Genomic DNA, 27,342 nt, shown 5'->3' with positions numbered 1-27,342 from the left:
AGGGTAGTGGATGGTGGGAGTGATGGTGGTGAGAGTCCCCGTGCTGATAGTGCTGGAGGAGCGAAAGAGCACACAGACAACGTACTGCAGTCCAATGTCGTTTACTCACAGTTCAGGTACTCCAGGTCACTTCTGTACAGGTAGTGATCGCCCGAGCCGTGCTGCGTCCACCAGGTGCGGGGCTTGGTCAACTCCCAGGCAGTTCAGGAGCATGGCACAGGACCCTCTTTAATCCTTTCTCTGGCCTGCCTCACCAGTGACCCACTTTTGTCCAGCTGCCGCGGACTTGTGCGGTTAAACGTGGGCCCCGTCCTCCACTGTCCTATATGGTGCCTTCCTAGCAGGTTTGATGAGGTGTCGCACCAATAAATGATCACGACGACCGGTCTTTGGCTGAGGGTAGTTTCTCCTCCACCAACTTGGGATCCGGTACCCTTAATCTGCCTGACCCTTCACCCTGGATTCTCGTGGGTTCTTAGGGTCCCTTCCACCTTCTTGTTCCTGAGCCCTTCTGTTTCTCTGTCTCTCCTTCTCCTTCTTTCCTGTTCTGTCTTCTCCTCCTTCCCTTGGCCTCTTCTCCAGGCCCACTTCTCCTTCTCCTCTCAGGCTCCGGCCTCTTCTCTAGGTCTGCCTCTGGAGCAGCACTCAGCCTGAGCTGCTGCTCCCTGTCAGCTCTCCTCTCCTCACAGACTGAACTGAACCTCGATCTAAGATGGTGCCCACCTTTTATACCTCCCTCTGACAATGAGCCCAGGTGACCAGCAACCAATGGGCTCCTTCCTATGCTCAGGAACCAACCCCTATCTGCCCTTACAGCACTGGGTGTTCCACCCCCCTCCCCACTCCGGGCAGGGACATAGTCGGTCGTGCCTGCACTTCTGTCTAGTGGGAGCACCATTGAGCTGTCCCTCGGAAATGGGGTGTGTGTGCTGTATGCAGCTAACTGAGTCCTGGTCCATACTCCATCCTTACCTGGGAGTGGAATATCACACCTCTGGTCTGAGGTGCAATACCCCTGTAGCGGCCGAACCCTCGGGGCGCTACATTCCCCCCTGGTAAAGCACAGCACGTCCTCGGCTGGAAAAGAGTAAAAACAGTTAAACACTGGACATGCAAACTTTTTAAAACTTTTCACATCAGAAAACAGGCAATACGGTTCAATTCCCTTTATGGGACACACTTTTCCTTTCTTGTCACTATTATAAAACACTTTGCTAATGCCTCTGGAACTCTTTTGTCATATAAAACACCTTGTAAAACATTTGCATTATCACCTAGCAGCATATTAAGCTTTCTCATGTAAAACATTTTTAAGTAAAGCACATTCTTGGATTCTTGGATCATGGCCGCGGTGCAACTTGCGACCAGGTAAAGGTGCAACAGTCCAGTAAATCTTGAGGTAGACGTTGCGGTTTTTGTATAAAACCAGTAGGGGGCGCTTTAGGAAGCGCAACTATATACAAGGGATTTGACCGCTCTCAGTCCTCGGCCAGTTTTGGGAAGGGAATGGCTGCTCACAGTCCTCAGCCTAGTAGGGGATGAGGGGCACACAGGTAACAGTTCAATATTTGTCCCAACGGGGACCACACTTTCAAGACGGGAACAGTCCCAAAAACAGTTCTGATACCCTGACGGGTAACTATGTACACAGGTACTTTGCTACTTACTAGTAGCGGTGTCCTCCATATGCTCCTTCTTCCTCCTCATATGGTTCTTCAGACCCGTCCGGGTCCTCTTGGCTCTCCTCATAGCCGCGGTATTGTAGCTCCTCCTCGGTGAGCCGATGGACATGTAAGGCGTATGGTCCTTTTGCACCTACGTGGCGGGTAAAGGCGACCACATCACCAGGGTATAGGTCACGGCCACGATGTCCCTCAGGTAGATGACTCTCCACGTCCCTGCGGGTCACAATGACGTCGCCTGCGGTTTCTGGGCCCCTGATGAAGCCCCAGCCGTTCTCCATGTGGAACTTGACTATGGTCCCGGTGATTCGGGGACCACGGGCTGCTTGGGGGTCTTGGCGGGCCTTGAGCTTTTGTTCAGCACTCTGGGCTTGGAGCCGTTCCTCCCTGACGCGCCTCTCTCGTCGCTCCCGCTCAAAGGTCGCCAGTTGCTGGTGACAGGCCTCCAGACGACGGACCGCGTCTGCCCGGGTCTCTTGAGAGAACCCCATCAAGTTCTCGCTGGTGGGGTCCCACGCAAATTGGACATCCTCCAGTGGGGGTAGGGTGACCTCGACGGGTTCAGGAGCCGGTATCAGAGGCTCGCGCGGGGGCTGGGCCTTCCATGGCTGATTGCCGGTCACTTCAGCCGGCCACTCCAGCGGCAGTACATCCGGACCGGTGTGATGTGCCAATAGGTCCACGCCCAGCGATGGTATAGTGGGGGGACCTAATCTGGGAGCAGCGCCTGGGGGCACTCGGCCTTGCGACCAGGCCGGGGGTCTTGTGGCTGCGCTAGGTGGCAGTCCCATCCGGGACAGGGGCGCAGGCTTGGCGATGGCGCCCTGGTCATCCAGGCCTTGCGACCGGGCCGATGATGCTTCCTGCTTTACAGCGCCCGGGGGCGTGGCGCTGGGCGGGGCGTGGCCGCGGCGCTCGCCGCTTGAGGCCTAGCCGGGAGCAGTGGCGGCGCGGCAACAGGTGCGGTGAGTGGGGCTTCTGGTGCTGCGACGGGAGGCTGGGGCAGGCTTGCGGGTGCTGGGCTTGGGGTGGTGACGTCCCCTTCACTTGCCTCAGTCCTCGTGGCTCCCTCCGCGGCGTCGCCTCCGGTCCTCTCTCCTCTTGCGCCGTCCTCAGAGGCAGGCAAACCCCGGGGTGCGGCTGAGGCCTGTCGCTGGTGGGTCTCGGCCTGCCGGGCCAGATCCTCTCTCCACTCGGTGAGTGCACTCTGCTGCGCCCGGACCATCCTCCGCTCCAGGTCCTCCAGTGCAGCTTGCGCACGCTCCGGATCTCTGGGGAGCTGCGCTAGGACTTCTGCTAGGCTGCAGAGCGGTTCGGCCTGCAGCAGGCTTCGGGCCAGGAGGCTGGTGCTGCTCAGGGCGTCCATTCCCGGGTGCGGTCTGTCTGGACTGATCCAGACCACCCCCTGCCCCGCAGTTTTCTTTCCTATCCGCCCCCATGGGGGGTGGTCCTGGGGCATTCTGCTGACAATCACTCTCAGGGGCAGCCCCCCCACGTTGACGGACATTTCCACAGCAGTGCTCATGGTTGTTGGGGGCGGGCTTCCTCTTTGGCGCCATTCTGGGACCCGGCCCACGATGGGAGGCGGCCTCCTGTGGTCTTTTGGCGCGCACATTATGGCGCTCGTTCTTCTAGGGCGGGCGCCATCTTTAGTACAACGAAACAGTCTCTTTTCAGGCGCGCAGTACCCGTGGTTAGCGGGCACGAAATCCTGCCGACTACGCCAAAGCTGACTCGCCCCTGGGCCGTGGGGCACGCGTAACCGGGCAATAGTGAGACGCTGGGAGTAGTAGTGGCGGCCCGGTCCCGCGGCTCAGGGTGGTCAGACCAATGGTAGTCTGCTACGTGCTATTGATAATGTCCGACTACGCCACCCGTGGATTGCGGTTATTAGGAACCGCCGCTGCAAGGCAGTCCGCTGGGGCCGATGATGAATGCAGCTGGGATGGTGTGACTCCCCACGGGAAGAGTGCGGCCCCAGGGCAGTGTAGTGGATGGTGGGAGTGATGGTGGTGAGAGTCCCCGTGCTGATAGTGCTGGAGGAGCGAAAGAGCACACAGACAACGTACTGCAGTCCAATGTCGTTTACTCACAGTTCAGGTACTTCAGGTCACTTCTGTACAGGTAGTGACCGCCCGAGCCGTGCTGCGTCCACCAGGTGCGGGGCTTGGTCAACTCCCAGGCAGTTCAGGAGCATGGCACAGGACCCCCTTTAATCCTTTCTCTGGCCTGCCTCACCAGTGACCCACTTTTGTCCAGCTGCCGCGGACTTGTGCGGTTAAACGTGGGCCCCGTCCTCCACTGTCCTATATGGTGCCTTCCTAGCAGGTTTGATGAGGTGTCGCACCAATAAATGATCACGACGACCGGTCTTTGGCTGAGGGTAGTTTCTCCTCCACCAATTTGGGATCCGGTACCCTTAATCTGCCTGACCCTTCACCCTGGATTCTCGTGGGTTCTTAGGGTCCCTTCCACCTTCTTGTTCCTGAGCCCTTCTGTTTCTCTTTCTCTCCTTCTCCTTCTTTCCTGTTCTGTCTTCTCCTCCTTCCCTTGGCCTCTTCTCCAGGCCCACTTCTCCTTCTCCTCTCAGGCTCCGGCCTCTTCTCTAGGCCTGCCTCTGGAGCAGCACTCAGCCTGAGCTGCTGCTCCCTGTCAGCTCTCCTCTCCTCACAGACTGAACTGAACCTCGATCTAAGATGGTGCCCACCTTTTATACCTCCCTCTGACCATGAGCCCAGGTGACCAGCAACCAATGGGCTCCTTCCTATGCTCAGGAACCAACCCCTATCTGCCCTTACAGCACTGGGTGTTCCACCCCCCTCCCCACTCCAGGCAGGGACATAGTCGGTCGTGCCTGCACTTCTGTCTAGTGGGAGCACCGTTGAGCTGTCCCTCGGAAATGGGGTGTGTGTGCTGTATGCAGCTAACTGAGTCCTGGTCCATACTCCATCCTTACCTGGGAGTGGAATATCACACCTCTGGTCTGAGGTGCAATACCCCTGTAGCGGCCGAACCCTCGGGGCGCTACATTAGCACTTACCCGCACTGCCGGGACTGCATCCAGACTACTGTGCCAGAGCCCCAAGAAGCCCCTGCCAATGCTTCGGTGTCTAATGCCACGCCGGAATGGGTCACTCAGATGTCGCAATCTATGACGCAGTCTATAGATAACCTAACCTCCACATTGCTTCAGGCTCTGCAGAGTCATGCCTCGGCTATGAACGCTACCCAGCAAAGAGAAGGCTCGACTCAGGCACATAACGACCCGGGCACATCCACGTCTAGGTCAGGACACAAGCGGACCCACAGGTCACGGTCATCTGCGTCATCCCATAGCACACGGTCATCCCCTTCTAGGGAGAGACACCGTAGTTCCAGGTCATCTAGACCGTCCCCTACCAGGGACAGACAATGCAGTTCTCCGCAGCGATCCCCGACCAGAGAAGGCCTCCACCCTGGTTCACCCAGCAGGAGACGCCTTAGCGATACACAGGATTCGGAAGGCATCTGTGATTCCGACTCAGACAAGGAAACTGAAGGGTCTCTGATCCCAATCCCCCCTAGCAATACAGCGCTAGTTGAGGACGTATTCTCGTCCATCCATCGGGTGCTGGACATTTCTGATCCGCCTCCGGAGGCACCACAGCACAAGATTTCCTTTGAAGGACTTCTGATGCCGCCTAAGGTCTTCTTTGACCACCCAGAGTTTAAGTCGATCCTTAAAAAGCAGTTCTCACAGCCTGAGAAGAAGTTTACCAATCGCAAATATCTGGAGGCGTGGTACCCCTTCCCACAGGAGACCACCAAGGAATGGACAGATCCACCCGAAGTGGATCCCCCAATCTCTAGGCTAGCAGCACAGTCCCTCCTTTCACTGCCAGATAGCTCAACCCTCAGGGACACGGCAGACCGGCAGGTAGAACGCATGGATCTTTCAATTTTCGAGGCCGCAGGGGCCTCCCTGGCTCCCGCGTTCGCTTCAGTTTGGGCTGCCAAGGCCATCCTGGCTTGGGCCCAAAAGTTACAAGCTGGCCTCCAAGTATCTGCTCCTGAGCTGTCGGACTAAACGGTTCAAATAGCAGTTGTAGCAGATTATATGCTTCATGCAGCTCTGGATTCTGCAAGGGGTGCAGCAGGGATAGCATCAAACGCCATCACGATTCGGCGTATCCTCTGGCTGCGGGAATGGACAGCAGACGCAGCCTCAAAGAAGTCCCTCAAGCACCTCCCGTATCTCAGTGGTCGACTTTTTGGTGAACAGTTGGACACGATGATATCCAACGCCACCGGGGGTAAGAGTACCTCTCTCCCCCAACTGAAGCCCAAACACACTTACAAGAAGCGTAACCAAACTCGATTCCGATCCTTTCGGAACTCTTCGGGCTGGTCCGCCTCGCGGCCAGCACAAAACCGCTCACTACACAGGGACAACTCGTGGTCGACGCAAAAGTCGGACAAGACCTGGCAGTCAAAAGCAGGCCAGTCAAAGTTCAAAGGAGGAAAATCTCAGACTTCCTCCTCATCATGACTCACGGACTCCGGAAGGCACCCCACCTGTAGGCGGCCGACTTTTGCTCTTTCATCAAGTCTGCTGCCTAGTACAGAAGACAGGTGGGTCAGGGAGCTAGTGTCTTCGGGATACAAGATAGAGTTCACTTCCATCACTTACTAGCAGCCTCTCACATCAAAGTACAGTCGGACAATGCCACGGCTGTGGCATATGTGAATCACCAAGGGGGGACCCGCAGTGCCCAGGCGATGCGAGAAGTGACACACATTCTCCACTGGGCGGAAGACACAGGTTCGGTTCTCTCTGTGGTCCACATTCCGGGTGTGGACAACTGGGAAGCAGACTTCCTCAGCCGGCAAGGAATGGACTCGGGAGAGTGGTCTCTCCTTCCCGAAAGTTTTTCGACAGATCTGCCATCGCTGGGGGACTCCGGAAGTGGACCTAATGGCATCCCACTTCAATGCCAAGGTCTCCAACGTCATGGGCAGAACTCACGACCCGCGGGCGCTAGGAGCAGACACCCTGGTTCAGGATTGGACCCAGTTCCAGCTCCTGTACACTTTTCCACCTCTCCCCCTGATATCCAGAGTGGTGAGGAAGATCAAGCAAGAGGGAGTTCCAACCATCCTAATCGCACCGGACTGGCCCAGACGTACATGGTACGCCGACATCGTACAGCTCACAGCAGACGTCCCCTGGCGTCTCCTCGACCGCCCGGATCTTCTGTCACAAGGCCCGTTTTAACACCAGAACTCAGGGGCCCTTAATTCGACGGCGTGGCCATTGAGACCTGGGTTCTAACCCAGTCAGGGTTCTCGCCGGACGTAATTGGAACCATGATCAGGGCACGGAAGCCAACCTCTGCTAAGATTTATTACCGTATCTGGAAAGCCTTCTTTACCTGGTGTGAATCTCGTGGCCAGACCCCATACCCTTATTCCCTCCCCAGGGTACTTGGGTTTCTCCAATCGGGTCTGGAGGCCAGACTGTCCCTGGCCTCCATTAAGAGCCAGGTATCAGCTCTCTCAGTGCTTTTTCAGAGGTGCATTGCTACCAAGCCGCAAGTAAGGACATTTCTTCAGGGGGTCTCCCGATTGGTTCCCCCCTACAGACGACCACTAGAAACGTGGGACCTCAACCTGGTGCTGACAGCATTGCAGGAAACACCCTTTGAACCCCTTAGGGAAGTCCCACTCCACCTTCTATCCCAGAAAGTGGTTTTCCTGGTGGCAATCACCTCACTATGCAGGGTGTCTGAACTGACAGCACTCCCTTGCAGACGGCCCTTCCTGGCTTTTTACCAGGACAAGGTAGTTCTCCGTACGGTCCCATCCTTCCTTCCGAAGGTTGTGTCCAACTTCCACCTCAATGAGGAAATTTCACTGCCATCCCTCTGTCCGGTCCTGATTCATAGAGTGGAGAAGGCTCTGCATACGCTTGACCTTGTCAGGGCATTGCGTACCTATGTGTCTATGACTGCGCCCTTCCGGAAGTCTGATTCTCTTTTCCTTCTTCTGGAAGGCGGCTGCAAGGGTCTGCCAGCTTCCAAAGCTACCCTTGCCAGGTGGATCAAATCCACCATACAAGAGGCCTACCGCCTCAAAAATTCTCCTCTTCCAGCAGGTATTAGGGCACACTCTACACGCACGGTAGGGGCCTCCTGGGCCATTCGGCACCAGGCTTCGGCACAACAAGTGTGTAAGGCAGCCACCTGGACTAGCCTACACACGTTTACCAAACACTACAGGGTTCATACCCAGTCCTCAGCAGACGCGAACCTGGGTAGATGTGTTCTGCAGGCAGCGGTACCCCAATTGTAGGGGCCCGTCTACACAATATTCGTCCATTGCTTCCCACCCAGGGACTGCTTTGGGACGTCCCATGGTCCTGTGTCCCCCAATGAGGCAATAGAGTAAAGGAGATTTTTGTGTACTCACTGTAAAATCTCTTTCTCTTAGCCTCTAATTGGGGGACACAGCTCCCACCCTGTCGCCCGTTCCGGGCCGTTATTATGTTGAGTTCTCATATTGTTTTTTTGAGCTCGTACATAGTTGCCTTCTTATAGGCATGGTTATGTTATCCATGTTACGTTCCTTCTAATGCTTTTGTACAAAACTGGAGAAGGCTGATGCCGTCCAGGGGTGTATACTGCAGAGGAGGAGCCACGGTTATTCTTTTTCAGATTATGCATAGTGTCGCCTCCTAGTGGACAGCAGCATAACACCCATGGTCCATGGTCCTGTGTCCCCCAATTAGAGGTTAAGAGAAAGAGATTTTACGGTGAGCACACAAAAATCTCCTTTTTATTGCATGAAATAAGTATTTGATACAATAGAAAAACAGAACTTAATATTTGGTACAAAAACCTTTGTTTGCAATTACAGAGGTCAGATGCTTCCTGTAGTTCTTTACCAAGTTTGTACACACTGCAGCAGGGCTATTGGCCCACTCCTCCATACAGATCTTCTTCAGATCTCGAAGCTGTCGCTGGGCAACATTGAGTTTCAGCTCCCTGCAAAGATTTTCTATTGGGTTCAGGTCTGGAGACTGGCTAGGACACTCCAGGACCCTGAAATACTTCTTATGGAACCACTCTTTAGTTGCCCTGGCTGTGTGTTTCGGGTCATTGTCATGCTGGAAGTCCCAGCCACGACTCATGTTCAATGCTCTTACTAAGGGAAGGAGGTTATTGGCCAAAATCTCGCTATACATGACCCCATCCAGCCTCCCTTCAATACAGTGCAGTTGTCTGTCCCTTTTGCAGAGAAGCACCCCCAAAGTATGATGTTTCCCCCACCATGCTTCACGGTTGGTACGGTGTTCTTGGGGTTGTACTCATCCTTCTTCTTCCAAACACGGCGAGTGGAGTTGATACTAAATAGTTCTATTTTGGTCTCATCTGACTACATGACCTTCTCCCATGCCTCCTCTGGATCATCCAGATGGTCATTGGCAAACATTAAACGGGCCTGGACATGTGCTGGCGTGAGCAGGGGGACCTTGCATGCGCTGCAGGATTTTAATCCATGATGGCGTAGTGTGTTACTAATGGTAATGTTTGAGACTGTGGTCCCAGCTTTCTTCAGGTCATTGACCAGGTCCTCCCATGTAGTTCTGGACTGATTCCTGACCTTTCTCAGAATCATCCTTACCCCACGAGGCAAGATCCTGCATGGAGCTCCAGACTGAAGAAGATTGACAGTCATCTTGTGTTTCTTCCATTTTCTAATAATTGTGCCAACAGTCGTTGCCGTCTCACCAAGCTGCTTGCATATTGCCCTGTAGCCCATCCCAGCATTGTGCAGGTCTACAATTTTGTCCTCGGTGTTCTTAGACAGCTCTTTGGTCTTTGCCATGGTGGAGAGGTTGGTGTGTGATTGATTGAGTGTGTGGACAGGTGTCTTTTTTACAGGTAACGAGTTCAAACAGGTGCAATTAATACAGGTAATGAGTACAGAGTAGGAGGGCTTTTTAAAGAAAAACTAACAGGTCTGTGAGAGACAGGATTCTTGCTGGTTGATAGGTGATCAAATACTTATTCCATGCAATAAAATGCAATTTAATTATGTAAAAATCATACAGTGTGATTTTCTGTTTTTTCTTTTTAGATTCTGATTGAAGTGTACCTACGATAAAAATTACAGACCTCTCCATTCTTTGTAGGTGGGAAAACTTGCAAAATTGGCAGTGTATCAAATACTTATTTTCCCCACTGTAGATTTTCTCATTACTGAGATAGCATATGACAGTTGGTGCTCATAAAGTTCTATGCAGAACTGTAACTGTTGTTTCAGGAGAACTTGCAGCAGAATGTCGGTCGGCCTCTAGCTTCTCCCCTCTCAATAGAATTTTAAAAGCACCAACTGTCATCTCCTATCTCTGTAATGGAAACATCAGTATTCACTGAATACAGATTGTACCCATGAACTGCGGGTGAATGATCAATCAAGGAGTGGACATAAATAAATTTCTTTGAGATTTAATACAAAGTTTCACATGTACTATTGATCTATGAAATAATAGTTAAATCCACGGTTGCTCTTTAATGATGTATGCTCATTTTTTTTGACAATTATGACAACTTATCACCAATTCAAAGGATAGGTGATACATTTTTGATTGTTGGGGGTCTGACCTCTGGTAACTCCACCAATCCCAAGGACAGGGCTTCAAAGTCACCTGAGTAGCCATATATAAATTGTATCATTCATTTTCCTAAAATTGAACAGTATAAAAGTTATTCTTTCCTGTCACAGTAAGGAGCTATTAATTTACTACTGTGGTTTATCTTTTTTTAGTATTTTGATCTTGCAGCGGATGTGCTGGCAGAAAATGCTCATCTTACCTACAAATTTTTAACTCCAGTAAGTAATTATTGCTTATAAAGAAACTTTTTGTCTATTTGCTGTATTTAATAGTAGAAATGGGAATTTTAAAAAACTCTCATGTGATTCCAATCGGGAGAGAGGAGGAGACACCTGTGGGGTTGACCTACGGTATCTCTCCTAAGAGTAAAAGGGTTGGGCATTTAAATTCAACCTGCCCCATCCTTCTGTCCCCAAGAATCATTTGGGAGGGAGAAATGGGAAACCCTCATACACGTAATTTGGTCGGTAGTCAACATTTGTGAAATATAATTGCTCTTGGCTCAAAAAATGTAAGAAATTACTTCTGAAATCTTTTTATTTCTTATATATTTCAGTATTTGTATGATTTTCTGGATGCCCTAATAACATGCCAAACAGCCCCAGATGAGGTACTGTATGCTTTCCTGCTCTTTTAACCTGCTGTATTATTATACATCACTCCCTTTGTACGACCTACGCTGAAAATAAACCCTATTATGATTTTACAGGATTTTAGAGTATGCTTCATATATAAGCTCTACTCCAATAATAAGCACTAGTTACAGTGAGGGCCTGAGTTAGGATGGTACAAACTGGGTAATTGCCCAGGGCCCCTACTCTCTTAGGGGCTCCAACATTTCTATTCCGAGGTTAAGACTGCTTAAGGACCTTGGGTGACATCATGATCATGGGACCATGATGTCATCAAAGATGTTTTAACTGCACGAGTCTAGAAAAACTGAAGAGGAGATAGGTTGGTATGCAGGGCTGGCGTTAGGGGGTAGGAGGAGATCCTGTGCGATTTCTCAGATCCCCCACTCTCTTAGGAGACCCCAGCATTTCTATTCCGAGATTAAGGTCTTTTAACTGCGGAAATGTAGAGGAACAAAAGAAGAGATAAGCTGGTATGTGCAGCGTGTGTGTGTGTGTGTGTTTATATATACATGTGTATGTGCAGTGAATATGTGTATAAATGTATGTGTGTATATACATGTGTATGTGCAGTGTGTGTATATACGTGTGTGTGTATAAATGTGTATGTGCAGTGTGTGTATGCATATGCAGTCTTGGCCGAAAGTGTTGGCACCTTTGAAATTGTTTCAGAAAATAAAGTATTTCTCCCAGAAAATTATTGCAATTGCATATTTTGTTATACACGTTTATTTCCTTTGTGTGTATTGGAACAACACAAACACTAGAGAGAAAAAAAGGAAAATTTGGACATCATTTCACACAAAACTCCACAAATGGGCCTGACAAAATTGTTGGCACCTTTCCAAAATTGTGGGTAAACAACTTTGTTTCAAACTCACCTGTGGCAAGTAACAGGTGTGGGCAATATGAAAATCACACCTGAAACCAGATAAAAAGGGGAGAATGTCTGTGTGTGCCACACTAAGCATGGCGGACATAAAGAGAAGAGAACTGTCTGATTTCTTGAGAGCCAAAATTGGTGAAAAATATAAAAAATCTCAAGGCTACAAGTCCATCTCCAGAGATCTTGATGTTCCTTTGTCCACGGTGCGCAACATAATCAAGAAGTTTACAACCCACGGCACTGTAGCTAATCTCCCTGGATGTGGATGGTAGAGAAAAATTGATGAAAGGTTGCTACGCAGAATAGTCTGGATGGTGGATAAGCAGTCCCCCAATGAAGTTCCAAAGAAATTCAAGCTGTCCTACAGGCTCAGGGTGCATCAGTGTCAGCACGAATTATCTGTCAACATTTGAATGAAAGGAAACGCTATGGCAGGAGACCCAGGAGGACCCCACTGCTGACACATAGATATAAAAAAGTTAGACTGCAGCTTGCCAAAATGTTACATGAGTAAGCCAAAATCCTTCTGGGGAAGCGTCTTGTGGACAGATGAGACCAAGATAGAACTTTTTGGTAAAGCACATCACCCTATGGTTTACCGAAAAGGGAATGAGGTCTACAAAGAAAAAAACACAGTACCTACAGTCAAATATGGTGGAGGTTCTGGGGTTTTGCTGCTACTGGCATTAGATGCCTTGACTTTGTGCAAGGCATCATGCAATCTAAAGATTGTGTCGTAGTGCCCAGTGTCAGAAAGTTGTGTTTGTGTCCTAGCTCATGGGTCTTAGCAGAACAATGACCCCAAACATAATTCAAGAAGCACCCAGAAATGGATGGAAACAAAGCGCTAGAGAGTTCTGAAGTCGCCAGCAATGAGTCCGGACCTAAATCCCATTGAACACCTGTGAAAAGATCTTAAAATTGCAGTTGGGAGAAGGCACCCTTCAAATATGAGAGACCTGGAGCAGTTTGTAAAAAAAGAAGAGTGGTCCAAAATTCCAGTAGAGCAGTGTAAGAAGCTTGTTGATGGTTATAGGAAGCGATTGATTGCAGTTATTTATTCCGAAGTGTGTGCAACCATAGTAATAAGTTAAGGTGCCAACAATTTTGTCCTGCCCATTTTAGGGGTTTTGTGTGAAATTATGTCCAATTTGCTTTTTTTTTCCTCTGTGTGTATTGGAACAACACAAAAAAACAAAGGAAATAAACATGTGTAGAATAAATGTGTAATTGCAATAATTCTCTGGGAGAAATACTTCATTTTCTGGAACAATTTTAAGGGTGCCAACACTTTCGGCCATGACTGTATACGTGTATGTGCTGTGATGACATGATCATATTTCAATAAATGTTGATTTTTTTTTTTTTTGTTCAAAAATAAATGTGGCTTGTTATTCAAGGAAAAAAATAAGACATCACCTGAAAATAAGGTCTAACCCATCTTTCAAAGCAAAAGAGGGATTTTTGGTACTCACCGTAAAATCTCTTTCTTGGAGCCTTCATTGGGGGACACAGGACCATGGGTGTATGCTGCTGTCGCTAGGAGGTTGACACTAGGCAAAAAAGGAAAATAGCTCCTCCTCTGCAGTATGCATCCACCTACAGGCACCAAGCTCACCAGTTAGTGGCTAGAGCAGTAGGAGAAGCATAAAATAACCAACTATGCAATGCCCAACGGAGCGCAACCGTGAAAACTAAATGAGATGCCCAACAGGGCCAACTGGACATATGTCCAAAAACAGGGAGGGTGCTGTGTCCCCCAATGAAGGCTCCAAGAAACAGATTTTACGGTGAGTACCAAAAATCCCTCTTTTGCTTTGAAAGATGGGTTAGACCTTATTTTCAGGGGATGTCTTATTTTTTTCCATGAATAACAAGCTTTCTCTATGGCTTCATTGGGGGACACAGGACCATGGGACATCCCAAAGCAATCCCCTGGGTGGGATAACAGAAGATAGTCACAGACTAGGTCAGACTGCGGCAACTGCCGCCTGCAGGACCTTCCGTCCAAGACTGGCATCAGCCGAAGAATAAGTGTGGACCTTGTAAAACCTTGAAAAGGTGTGAAGTGAAGACCACGTTGCGGCCTTACAGATTTGAGAGGCCGAAGCCTGATGGCGGACCGCCCAAGAGGCCCCCACCGCCCTAGTGGAGTGAGCCCTTACTCCGGGAGGGGGAGCTTTGCCCGAGATGGTCGAACGTATCCAACGGGCGATGGTTGACTTGGAAGCAGGGAGACCCTTGCGATGCCCCTCAGGGATGACAAAAAGGGCATCCGAGCGCCGAAGGGAGGCCGTTCTAGAAAGGTACACACGTAGAGCTCTGACCAGGTCCAGTTTGTACAGGGATTTCTCCCGTGGATGCACTGGAGCAGGGCAAAAGGAAGGCAAAACGATGTCCTCATTAATGTGTAAAGCGGAAACCACCTTTGGCAAAAAGGAAGGCACCGGCCTGAGCACTACTTTGTCTTGATGGAATACCAGAAAAGGCGACAAGAGAGGGCTGCGAGTTCTGCGACTCTTCTAATAGAGGTAACAGCCACCAGAAAAGCCACCTTCCGGGAAAGGAGAGAGGCTCGAATGTCCTGAATGGGTTCAAACGGAGGCTGTTGTAGGACGCTTAGGACCATATAAAGGTCCCATGGTTCCACTGGAGGGCGATAGGGGGGGGCGCCAGGTGGGCCACCCCTTGTAGAAACGTCTTGACCTGAGCACGGCTAGCTAAGTTACGTTGGAATAGAATGGACAAGGCCAAAACTTGGTCCTTGAGAGTGCTGAGAGAGAGTCCCGCCTCTAGGCCAGACTGAAGAAAAGCCAAAATGACTGGCGAATAAAAAGAGATAGGAGTCAGCTGATCCTGTTCGCAGTGACGAAAGAAGGCTCTCCAAGTTCTGTGGTATATGCCCGAGGTAGCGGGTTTTCTGGTGTTAATTAGGGTCTGAATGACATTGTCAGTAAAGCCCGCCGTCTTCAACACCTTGGCCTCAACGGCCATACCATTAAATTCAGAGAACGAGAACTCTGTTGAAGAATAGGACACTGAGAGAGGAGGTCCGGATGGTCTGGTAGTCTCCAGGGGGTGTCAACAAGCAGATTTACCAGATCTGCGTACCAGACGCGTCTGGGCCAATCTGGGGCTACTAGAAGAACTGGTACTCCCTCTGTCTTGACCTTTTTGATGGCTCGAGGGATCAAAGGTAGAGGTGGAAAGAGATAGGGCAGTTGGAACTGTGACCATGATCGCGGGACCGAGCTACAAAGGACGGAACCTTGTGGTTTAACCGGGACGCCATGAGGTAGACGTCCGGCGTGCCCCACCGTAAGCAGATTTGGTGAAACACCTCGGGATGGAGAGACCATTCTCCTGAGGCGAGGCCCTGCCGACTGAGGAAGTCGGCCGCCCAATTGTCGACCCCTGGAATGTGGACTGCTGAGATTGCTGGGTCCGTCTTCTCGGCCCAAAGTAACACTCTTGCCACCTCTTTTAAAACGGGCTTGCTGCGCGTTCCTCCCTGATGGTTTATGTATGCCACGGCCGTGGCATTGCCCGATTGTACACGGACTGGGAACCCTGCCAGGATCTTCTGCCAGTGACGCAACGCCAGGTAAATCGCCCTTATCTCCAGAATGTTGATGGGAAGGGAGACTTCGTGGGGACTCCACCGGCCCTGGACCGTGTGTTGTCGAAAAACTGCCCCCCAACCGATGAGACTGGCATCGGTTGTGACCACCTGCCAGCGAAGCGGAAGGAATGATCTCCCGGGTCTGAAGGAAGAAGGGCGGGACCACCAGGTTAGCGACCGTCTTACTTGACGAGGTAACTTGATGCGTCGATCTAGAGATGACGGATTCTTGTCCCAAGCTGAGAGAAGGGCTAGTTGAAGAGGCCGGGTATGGAACTGGGCAAACGGAACTGCCTCCATGGCTGCTACCATCTTTCCCAGGACACTCATGCATAGGCGAAGGGAGTGTGGACTTGGGTCGGAGAGGATGTGGATTCCTTGTCGCAGAGAGTTTATCTTTTCCCTCGGAAGGAGGACCCGGGCACGGGTCGTGTCGAACTGCATCCCTAGGAAGGTTAAGCGTTGGGATGCAGTTCGACACGACACGGGTCGTGTCGAACTGCATCCCTAGGAAGGTTAAGCGTTGGGATGGGACTAGGGAGGATTTGTCTGTGTTGATCAGCCAGCCTAACCGGGAGAGTGTGTTCAAGGTGATCTGGAGACTGTGGAGACAGTCCCTGAACGTGGGGCCTTTGATCAACAGGTCGTCGAGGTAGGGGATGATTACAATTCCCCTTGTTCGAAGAATGGCCATAACTGTCGCCATCACCTTCGTGAAAACCATCGGGGCTGTGGCGAGGCCGAAGGGGAGGGCAGTGAATTGGTAATGCGCGTTCTTGAAGGAAAAGCGAGGGAACTTCTGATGTGACTCGCAGATTGGGATGTGAAAGTATGCATCCTGAATGTCCACTGAACATAGATATTCCTCAGTTTCCATCGAGGCTATTACCGACCTGAGGGACTCCATCCTGAACTGTCGGATGCGTACATGTCGGTTTAGCTGTTTGAGGTCCAGAATCGGACGCAGTGAGCCGTCCTTTTTTGGTACGATGAAGAGATTTGAGTAAAAACCGGAAAAGCTTTCCTGAAAGGCAACCGGAACTATGACTCCTGAGCGCAGAAGGGAGGTGATGGCTTGAAGGAAACCGGGGAGCAGAGATGGTTGCGGGGGGCGGGACCTGAGAAAACGTGGGGGTGGGCTGGAGTCGAACTCGATTTTGTAGCCGGAAGTAACAATTTCTTTAACCCAGGCATCTTCTATTGCCAAGAGCCAAGAATCTGTGAACAGAAGGAGACGGCCGCCCACCCTGGGAGAAGCCCCAGGTGGGAGTGACCCGTCATGCTGAGGAAAACCTGTTGGATCGTGATCGTGATCCAGAGGACTTGGAGGAGGGACTCTTTGGGCGCCAGTTAGGCGAGGGCCTAAAGGAGGGCTTACGACTGTCCCGCTGTGCTGGAGTACGGTCCTGTTGAGAGGAGGGGTTCGGTTGAGCGAACTGACGAAAGGGCCGGAACTGAAGGGGGCGTCTCCTAGGAAAAGGGCGTTTGGGTCTGGGCTGGAGGAGAGAGGTGCTCTTACCCCCAGTAGCATCAGAGATGATCTGGTCTAGCCTGGAACCTTAAAAAGGAAGATTAGTTAGAGATCTTTTGGAAGCCGGGTCGGCGTTCCAGGCTTTAAGCCAAAGAATTCTACGTAAGGCAACGAGATTACTGGAAACCCGGGCTGAGCATTCAGCGGAGTCGAGGGACGCCTTAAGTAGATATTTTCCAGCGTGGCCGATTTGATCAGCTAAGTCGGCCAGATCGTCCGGGGAGGCCCCTGCTAGGATGCCCTGTCTGTGCTGTTTGGCCCATGCGGACACCGCTTTTGATACCCAAGTTGAGGCAAATGAAGGGCAAAGGGAGGTGCCCGCTGTTAGAACCTTGCTCTTAGGTTTTTTCCTCTGCTGGTCACATGACCTTGTTGGCCTATTTAATCCTGCTCCGCCCTTCTGGCTTTGCTGGACTGCATTGTATAACTACTTTCTAGCTAGCCTGTGCTCTGTATCCAACTCTGTTAGTTTGCTTGGTCTACGGACCTCTATGTTCTATGTATTTTGTATGTTCGTCTGTCTGCTACTATTTCTGTTAGGAGGTGTCCATTTTCCTCCCAGTCCTTAGTACTTGTAGGGATTTCATCCCCACATCTATAGGTCTCCGTACAGACTAGCTTAGGACTTTAGCAGGTCTGATCGCAGGATCAGGTCCCCTGTTACATCGTAGGGATTCAGCTGAGTTCTATCGTAGGGACAGATCTCCTCTCTTTCCTTAGCTCTGGTAGCAGAACATAACAGTAAGTCCAGCCCTCAAATTCTCTAAGGAAAGATTTTTCTGTTCCATCATGGTGTCGGTTCAGGATTTGGCTCATCGCCTGCAGGGACTCTCTCTGGAGGTGGCCGAGCTCCGTCAGCACGTGAGTAACTGTCCTGGAGCACATTTCTTGGAGCCTAAGGTATGTTTGCCGGATTTATTTTTTGGTGAACACCGAGAATTTTTTTCATTTAAAAATGCTTGCTTATTATATTTTCGTTTGAGACCCAAGTCCTCTGGGGATGAATCCCAGCGCATAGGGTTCATAATGTCACTGAGCCTCAGGAGTGGGCCTTTTCTTTGCAAACTAGTGATACATGCTTCAGATCAGTGGATAGTTTTTTTTCTGCTTTGGGGCTATTATATGATGATCCTGACCGTGTCGCATCAGCTGAGACTGAGTTAAGACGTTTAAGACAGGGATCAGGTAATGTGGAAAAATATTGTACTCATTTCCGTCGATGGTCTACTCAAACAGGGTGGAACGATTCTGCTCTGAAAAGTCTATTTCTTGCTGGGCTCAATGAAAGGGTTAAAGACCTGCTAATTGCTTATCCTACACCTGAAGATTTGCAACAGGCTATGCAATTAGCTATACGGGTGGATAGAAGACTGCGTGCAAGGGTTAATGAGAGCAAATCCTCTGCTATGTCAGTTTTTGGTTATGAGAATGAGTGTACTAACAGTGGTGAACCGATGGAGATTGGATCGGTGGCACCTCGCTCTCAAGAAAAAGACCGTAGACTTTTTGAAGGCTTGTGTTTCTATTGCGGAAAATCTGGTCATTTGATTAAAGGCTGTGAGCTTCGTATGAAGAAAGAAAAAAAAAAATGGTCAGTCATGCCCGTATTGCCTGTTTAAATTCCAAGGGTGTATTTTTAGCTGCTTCCACGATTGCTCAGGAAAAATTAATGGAATTTCGGGTGTTTGTCGATTGTGGGTCTACTCTGAATGTAATTGATGGGGGATTCTTGGAAAGACTCAATTTAAAACCTGAACCTTTATCATCCCCCATTGCTGTGGTTTCTGTGGATGGTTCCCCTTTGAAGAATATTACTCTCAAGGTCTGTGAATTTCCTCTCACTATTAATGGTGTTCACCATGAGAAATTGGATTTGGTAGTGTTGAATAACTTGCCTTCTCCAGTAATATTGGGATTGCCCTGGTTAAAATTTCACAATCCTGTACTGGATTGGTCTACCAGTGAAATTAAATCCTGGAGCCATAAATGTTATGACAAGTGTTGTAACAGGCGTATTGCAGCTTTGGATAGGGGAGAATTGCCTGTTCCTATTCAGGATTTTTGGAGAGTTTTTTCTGAGAAGGAATCGCAGGTTTTGCCTCCCCATAGAGACTATGATTGTTCTATTGAATTTGTCCCTGGAGCGACTCTTCCTAAAAGTCGTTTATTTAACCTTACTATTCCTGAGAGGAAGGCTTTGGAGGAATACATACAGACAAGTTTGGCCGCCGGTCACATTAGGCCTTCTAAGTCTCCTGTGGCGGTTGGATTTTTTTTTGTAAAAAAAAAAGGACGGCGGTTTACGTCCTTGTCTGGATTTTCGTGAGATTAACAAAATTACTGAACGCAATCCTTACCCACTGCCATTGATTCCTGATTTATTTAACCAGTTAATGGGGGCCAAGTGGTTCTCTAAAATTGACCTTAAGGGGGCATACAATCTGTTGCGCATGAAGGAGGGTGACGAATGGAAGACTGCTTTTAACACTCCTGTGGGTCATTTTGAGAATCTGGTGATGCCTTTTGGTCTTACCAATGCTCCTGCATTTTTTCAGAATCTTATTAATGACATCCTTAGACCTTTGATCGGCAAAAATGTGGTTGTGTATTTGGATGACATTTTGATTTATTCGCCGGATCTGGAGTCTCATTGACGGAGCGTACGTGAGGTATTACAGTTGTTAATGGACAATTCGCTTTTTGCTAAGCTGGAGAAATGTGAGTTCGCTGTACAGAGAATTAGTTTTTTGGGTTACATTATCTCCAGCGAAGGTTTTGAGATGGACCCGGTTAAAGTTCAAGCTGTACAGGAATGGCCTAGGCCTATTGGTTTGAAATCGATACAGAGGTTTTTAGGTTTCGCCAATTATTATAGAAAATTCATAAAAAAATTTTCTAGTATTGTCAAACCTCTGACCGATCTCACCAGGAAAGGTGCTGATGCGGTTCAGTGGTCTTCTGAGGCTATTGAAGCTTTTGTGTATCTCAAGGAGAGGTTCACCTCTGCTCCTATCCTTATGCAGCCTGATGTGACTAAGCCGTTTTTGGTTGAGGTTGATGCTTCCTCTGTGGGGGTTGGCGCAGTATTGTCTCAGGATAACGGGGATGGATTACATCCCTGTGCCTTTTTTTCAAAAAATTTTTCGGAGACTGAACTGAATTACGATATTGGTAATCGGGAATTATTGGCTATTAAACTCGCATTTGAACACTGGCGCCACTTCTTGGAAGGTGCGGAATTTCCCGTTCAGGTTCTTACGGATCATAAAAATCTGATATATCTTGATGCTGCCAAGCGCCTGAATGCCCGTCAGGCTAGGTGAGCACTGTTTTTCTCGCGGTTTAATTTCTCCGTTACTTACATCCCTGGTACTAAGAATGTTAAGGCGGATGCCTTGTCTCGCAGTTTTTCTCCCATAGTCGGTGCTGAGAAAGAGGAGAACATTTTACAAGAAGGTGTTGTGATAGCTGCTTTGGACTCCGTTTTGGAAGATGAGATTCTTAAAGCACAGGAGAATGCCCCATCTAACACTCCTCATGGGAGGTTGTTTGTGCCTGGGACCTTTAGGAGAGATTTGTTTGTTGAGTGTCACGAATCTCGGTTGGCAGGTCATCCCGGAATCTCTGAGACCAAGAGACTGGTGGGTCGCAGTTTTTGGTGGCCTGGATGGCAGAAGGAAGTCATTAAGTGGGTGCGCCAATGTACTATATGTGCTAGATCTAAGTCCTCACATACTCCTGCTGCGGGGTTGCTTTGTCCTTTGGAGGTTCCCAGTGCTCCTTGGACACATTTGGCTATGGACTTTATAACTGACCTTCCCCCCTCTGAGGGTTTTACTGTCATCTGGGTGGTCATGGACCGTTTTAGCAAGATGTGTCACTTGGTTCCCTTCGTCAAACTGCCCTGCGCTAAAACTCTCGCTAAGGCCTTTGTCAAGGAAATTGTCAGACTTCATGGCGTTCCTACTGACATTGTTTCTGATAGGGGTCCTCAGTTCGTGGCTCGTTTTTGGCGTGCCTTTTGTGACAGGTTGGGAGTTCATTTATCGTTCTCGTCCGGATATCATCCTGAATCTAATGGCCAGACAGAAAGGAAAAACCAGGATGTTGAGCAGTTCTTGCGTTGTTTTGTGGCAGACAATCAAGAGGGGTGGTCTGAGTTTCTGCCACTTGCTGAATTTGCTCTGAACAATCATACATCTTCTTCTGCTGGTTGTTCGCCTTTTTTTTGTTGTTCTGGGAGACATCCGTCGTTTGGGTCGTTCTCCAAGTTGGGATCTGCCGTGCCTGAGGAGGAGAATTTTTCCGGTGATTTGGAGAGAGTTTGGACGGATGTGCGTGGTAATCTTCAGGAGGCCAACAGAAAATCTAAAGACTACTTTGATAGGAAACGACAGGAGGTTTTGTTCGCTGTTGGTGACATGGTTTGGTTGTCCTCTAGGAATCTGCGGTTGAGGATTCCTTCTAAGAAATTGGGTCCCAAGTTTGTAGGGCCCTTTAAGGTGCTTCAGGTTGTCAACCAATCTGCTGTTAGGTTGGAGGTTCCTACCTCCTGGAGAATTAATCCGGTATTTCATGTCTCTCTGTTAAAAAAAAGCTGTTGTGTCGGATGGTGACGCCTCTGCCTCTGTTCCTCCGGTGGTGAAGGACGGGGAATATGAAATTTCTCGCATCCTTAACTCTAGACGGTATAGAGGTAGTTTGCAGTATCTTGTGGCCTGGAAAGGTTTCGGACCCGAGGATAACTCTTGGGTGAGGTCAGATGATGTTTCCGCGTCCAGACTTATCAGAGCGTTTCACAGGAGATTTCCTGATAAGCCTGGTCCTAGGGGATCCGGAGGATCCTCTTAGAAGGGGGGGTACTGTTAGAACCTTGCTCTTAGGTTTTTTCCTCTGCTGGTCACATGACCTTGTTGGCCTATTTAATCCTGCTCCGCCCTTCTGGCTTTGCTGGACTGCATTGTATAACTACTTTCTAGCTAGCCTGTGCTCTGTATCCAACTCTGTTAGTTTGCTTGGTCTACGGACCTCTATGTTCTATGTATTTTGTATGTTCGTCTGTCTGCTACTATTTCTGTTAGGAGGTGTCCATTTTCCTCCCAGTCCTTAGTACTTGTAGGGATTCCATCCCCACATCTATAGGTCTCCGTACAGACTAGCTTAGGACTTTAGCAGGTCTGATCGCAGGATCAGGTCCCCTGTTACATCGTAGGGATTCAGCTGAGTTCTATCGTAGGGACAGATCTCCTCTCTTTCCTTAGCTCTGGTAGCAGAACATAACACCCGCGGCCTCAAAGGCTGACTTAGTGAGGGCCTCAACCTGTCTATCCGTGGTATCCTTAAGGGAGGAACCGTCCGGAAGAGACAGTACTGTCTTGGCGGAGAGACGGGAGGGTCCACAGATGGGGACTCCGTCCATTTGCTGACAAGGTCATGGTTAAAGGGGTATAGGACGTTTAACTGTTTCTTTCCTGTAAAGCGCTTTTCTGGATGCTCCCACTGCTTTCAAATTCTGCATGGTTAGAAAAAGTGGGTGCAGGACGCTTAATCTTTTTGAAGGAAACTGAGTAGTCCCGGGAAAGGCTCTCGTCTTCTGTAACATGCAGAGTCTGATTGACAGCCGTTATAAGGCTGTCTATCATGTCCTGGATCTTGGAATACTGGTCTGTGTCGGAACCAGATTCTGAATCTGAAGCAAAGCTGGATGATGAGCTTGTGTGAGTCCATTTCTGAGAACGTGCCGTCAGTCTGCCCCTGTGAGGAGGGGGCAGGGGTGCCTGTTAATCGTCTGTGGGGACGTTCGGAGCGCTGGTGGCCGTGGATAACATAGGCAAACGTTCTGGCAAGCGTTCTAAGACCTGCACCAGAGATTGAGAAACCTTGGTGAGGTCAGAGACAGACTGTGACATAGCAACAGCCCACTCCGGAGGGGAGGGGGTTACCTCGTCCTGAGCGGCGGGGGGATCTTGGGGTGCCAGCATGGCGGGAGGTTTGCAGGTCGAGCAGAAGGCCGTAGTGAGACCCGCGGGCCACTTAGTACCGCAAAGAGCACAGACGTAGTATGTGACAATGTGAGAGGGACTCACTGAGAGCTCACTGAGTTTGGGCATATGTGCCTGACCAGGGATACTGCAGAGGGGGGCGCTGTGGGCTGGAAAAGGTGGGGGTCGGTGTCAGGGCAGAGCCTACCCGATCCTGCAGAGAAGCGGTCCCGTGTCCCCCTGAAAGGCTCCTAAGGTGAGGCTGGAGCGGGTCACAGTAGGTGCCGACGGAGTAGGGAGCTGCGTGCGGCAGAGTGATGGCGTCGGTGTAGGGGGAGGAGCAGAGGACGCTGCGTTGATGACGGAGCGCGTCGAGGCTCCAACAGGCGGATGGGAAGGGGGGCGGGCTTGAAAGGTTCCCCGTTGATAGGTCCATGGAAGGCTCGAGGGCGTGACGGAAGCGTCATTATGCTCCTCGGCCCTGGTTGGTCAAATAGGAGGGGGCGTATAGCCGTCGGAGCAGGACCGCCCACCGGACACCCCCCCCCCTGACGGAGGAAAGCGCGGCAGATTTGCTGCGCATAAATGAAGAAGAAGGAGGAAGTGGCCCAGGGAAGCGCTGTTAAGTGCCATGTTTGGTGAGAGGGGGAGGGGGGAGAAGGGCAGGTAACGCCGGGGGACTGGGACCTACAGCTGAGAGACAGGGAAGTACCAGTCTTAGCGGGTCCGGGAATCGTCTCTTCCTTTCTCCTTCTGAGGATGTTCTCAGGATGCCTTCCTGGATAGGGGGGGATCCTGGCTTTTCCTCCTTCCCGCACTGTCCGGTCCTGGACAGTGCAGGAGACGGTGTCAGCCCCAGAAAACTGGGGTAAGGTCACCCGTAGGGACCACCGTCTCCCTCCCAGGCCGCTCCGAGGAGGGGGCTGGGGTGGGGAACAGGCTAGGACTGGCCACCGAAATCACCCTGAGACACCCTAAGGTGACAGGGGATAAGTCCTGCCCGGCGGGTCAGAGAGTGGGCGATGTGGGGGTAGCCACATTGCTCTCTCGGTCGCTTGTGGGTTAACAGGGGACGCAGTGTTCCCTGTTAGCCTGAATAGCTGTATTTGAAAGAGAAAAAACAAGGATTAATAAACACAACAGGGTTGGATCTGTGAAGATCCAGGTCTACCTCCTACAGACACTAAGCTTAAACTGGTGAGCTTGGTGCCTGTAGGCGGGTGCATACTGCGGAGGAGAAGCTATTTTCCTTTTTTGCTTAGTGTCAACCTCCTAGCAACAGCAGCATACACCCATTGTCCTGTGTCCCCCAATGAAGCGATAGAGAAAAATAAATAATTAAGATCCTGTCTTATTTTCAGAGAAATGGAGTAGTGGGGGTGTTCCAGTGAGCCCTAATAGAGCCTTCAGGAGTATTTTATTCTTGCACTTTAAATACATCAGCTTTTCTATAGGGGCCTATAATCTATTTTACACTGTGCTGTAGTTTAACCTTATTGTATTTTTTAGGCTTTCTTAAAGCTGGACGAATTGGCTGGGATGCTGACAGAGCAACTGAGAAAACGAACAAAACAGGTACACAACTCCTTCTCTTCCATTGTATATCATGCACCAAACATTAATTATGCCTCGTTCAGGGTTGAGGCTGTGGACTATTCTTTATGTTAGGATGGCGCTATTCTGGGTCAGGAAAGGACGTTCATTTTACATAGTATTGAATTTATACACAATCACAATATTTTTACTTTTGAGGATGTGACCTATCGGCAGTTGAGGGGCTGTGCTATGGGGACGAGATTCGCCCCTAGTTATGCTAATCTTCATGGGGCCTTTCGAATCCCTAGACATTGCGCAGTCCTTCCTGCCGATGGGTCATATTCTTTGTTATAAAAGTTTTATAGATGATCTCTCTTTTATTTGGACTGGGACACTTGGGGGAACGCAAGCATTTGTTATATATAAATTGATAAATTGAACCAAAATCTGTGGGGTTTAGAATTTTCTTCTCTTACTCAGAATCAAGTATTGAACTTTTGTCATAGTAATGGATTCAGAATGTGCCTTATGGTCAGTATTGGTGCATAAGGAAAAATTGCACGAATGATGATGATTTTGAGAGAGAATCACGAGTTCTACAAATGAGGTTCAAGGATAACGGGTACCCCGCCGACATTTTGAGAGATGCTATTAAAAGAACAAGGAAGTTGAAACAGGCTGATTGCCTCACTAACAATAAATCTGAGAATAATCGGACACAAGGAAATAATTCCATAGCTGATAATAAATTTTATTACAATTTTGTCACTACCTTTAATCAGTCCCATGGGAAGATTGGTGGGATTCTGTATTTTGCGTACTATAAGACGCACCAGACCATAAGACGCACCCCACATTTTGGGGAGGAAAATTGGAAAAATATGTTTTTTAATAAAATGGTGGTGCGTCTTACAGTCTGATGTTACGGTAGCTTACCGGGGTGTGGAAGGGCAGGACGGTGGAGCAGAGTCAAACTGGCAGCGGCAGGAGTGGGGCGAAGGCCACCGCAGGGAAATCAATGGGAAAGTGCAGGTACTTCGCTTAACAGCAACATTTTCTGACAGCCCAGTGCCCATAGCCTCGCAGTGCCGGGATATCCCCTCCTCCCAGCCCAGACCCTGCAGCGTCGCCGCACTCCTGCCGCCGCCGGCCTCATGCAGCAGCGAGCCTGCCACAGCCTCCCTCCTCCCAGCCGGTAAGCTACATTCAGATTATAAGATGCACACACATTGCCCTCTCCAATTTGGGGGGGAACAAGTGCATGTTATAATTTGAAAAATACTGTACTTAATACATACTGGTTTATACTGAAGGATGACCCGGTTTTATCTAAGATCTTATCCAAAAATCCAATTTTTAGGAGGAATATGGATTTCAAAAACCGTATTGCACCTAGTCTAATTGGTAAGAGAGCATTGATATAGCTATCCCTCTTTCCAGAATTAACAGGGGCTTATAGTTGTGGGGGGTCTAAATGCCAATGCTGCAAAATGGTTACACATAGCTATAGTAATTTTTCACCCATGGCCAAGGGAGAAGATTTTTTTTACCAACCAGTTCTTAAATTGTAATACCTCCTTTGTAGTTTATTTTCTTCAATGCAGTTGTAACCTGCAATATGTGAGTTGTACCATTCAGCCTCTTCATTTCAGAATGAACAAGCATAGACTCAACGTTAGGAGTGGAGTAACAAATCACAGCTTGTCTAGACATTTTCTCCATGAACACCAAATAAAACCCGACAGTTTTCGGCTATTAATATTAGAGCATACACTACCGTTCAAAAGTTTGAGGTCATTTAGAAATTTCATTATTTTTTAAAGAAAAGCACTTTATTTTTTCAATGAAGCTAACATTAAATGAATCAGAAATACACTCTATACATTGTTAATGTGGTAAATGACTATTCTAGCTGCAAACGTCTTGTTTTTATTGCAATATCTACATAGGTGTATGAAGCCCATTTCCAACAACCACCACTCCAGTGATTTAATGGTACATTGTGTTTGCTAACTGTGTAAGAAGGCTAATGGATGGTTAGAAAACCCTTGCACAAGTATGTTAGCCCAGCTGAAACAGTTTGGCTGATTTGAGAAGCTATAAAATTGACCTTCCTTTGAGCTAGTTGAGAATCTGGAGCATTACATTTGTTTGTTCTATGAAACTCTCAAAATGGCCAGAAAAAGAGAACTTTCATGTGAAACTCGACAGTCTATTCTTGTTCTTAGAAATGAAGGCTATTCCATGTGAGAAATTGCCAAGAAACTGAAGATTTCCTACAACGGTGTGAACTACTCCCTTCAGAGGAGAGCACAAATAGGCTATAACCAGAGTAGATTGAGAAGCGGGAGGCCCCGCTGCACAACTGAGCAACAAGACAAGTACATTAGAGTCTTTAGTTTGAGAAATCGAAGCCTCACAACTCCTCAACTGGCAGCTTCATTAAATAGTACACGCAAAACGCCAGTGTCAACGTCTACAGTGAAGAGGCAACTCCAGGATGCTGGCCTTCAGGGCAAAGTGGCAAAGAAAAAGCCATATCTGAGACTGACTAATAAAAGGAAAAGATTAATATGGGCAAAAGAACACAGACATTGGACAGAGGAAGATTGGAAAAAAGTTCTATGGACAGACAAATCCAAGTTTGAGGTGTATGGATCACACAGAAGAACATTTGTGAGACGCAGAACAACTGAAGAGATGCTGGAAGAGTGCCTGACACCATCTGTCAAGCATGGTGGAGGTAATGTGATGGTCTGGGGTTGCTTTGGTGCTGGTAAAGTGGGAGATTTGTACAAGGTAAATGGGATTTTGAA

At 49.1% G+C, this 27,342-nt stretch overlaps 1 protein-coding gene across 2 annotated transcripts in view; it reads left to right on the top strand.

Moving 5' to 3' along the window:
- LOC141265261 (intraflagellar transport protein 70A) overlaps positions 1-27,342 on the top strand; it is an 82,845-nt gene that overhangs the window by 26,519 nt on the left and 28,984 nt on the right. For both annotated transcript variants that reach the window (XM_073678105.1, XM_073678106.1), the window contains exons 10-12: positions 10,491-10,556; positions 10,895-10,948; positions 24,500-24,565. In XM_073678105.1, the coding sequence (XP_073534206.1) occupies positions 10,491-10,556; positions 10,895-10,948; positions 24,500-24,565 (186 nt within the window). The remainder of the gene's footprint in view (positions 1-10,490; positions 10,557-10,894; positions 10,949-24,499; positions 24,566-27,342) is intronic.

The sequence above is a fragment of the Phyllobates terribilis genome, unplaced genomic scaffold, assembly GCF_046119375.1.
Source record: "Phyllobates terribilis strain yellow unplaced genomic scaffold, ASM4611937v1 Scaffold_4__5_contigs__length_816908805, whole genome shotgun sequence".
Taxonomy (NCBI): domain Eukaryota; kingdom Metazoa; phylum Chordata; class Amphibia; order Anura; family Dendrobatidae; genus Phyllobates; species Phyllobates terribilis.
The sequence above is the reverse complement of the archived record's forward strand: the minus strand, read 5'-3'. Positions and strand labels throughout refer to the sequence as shown.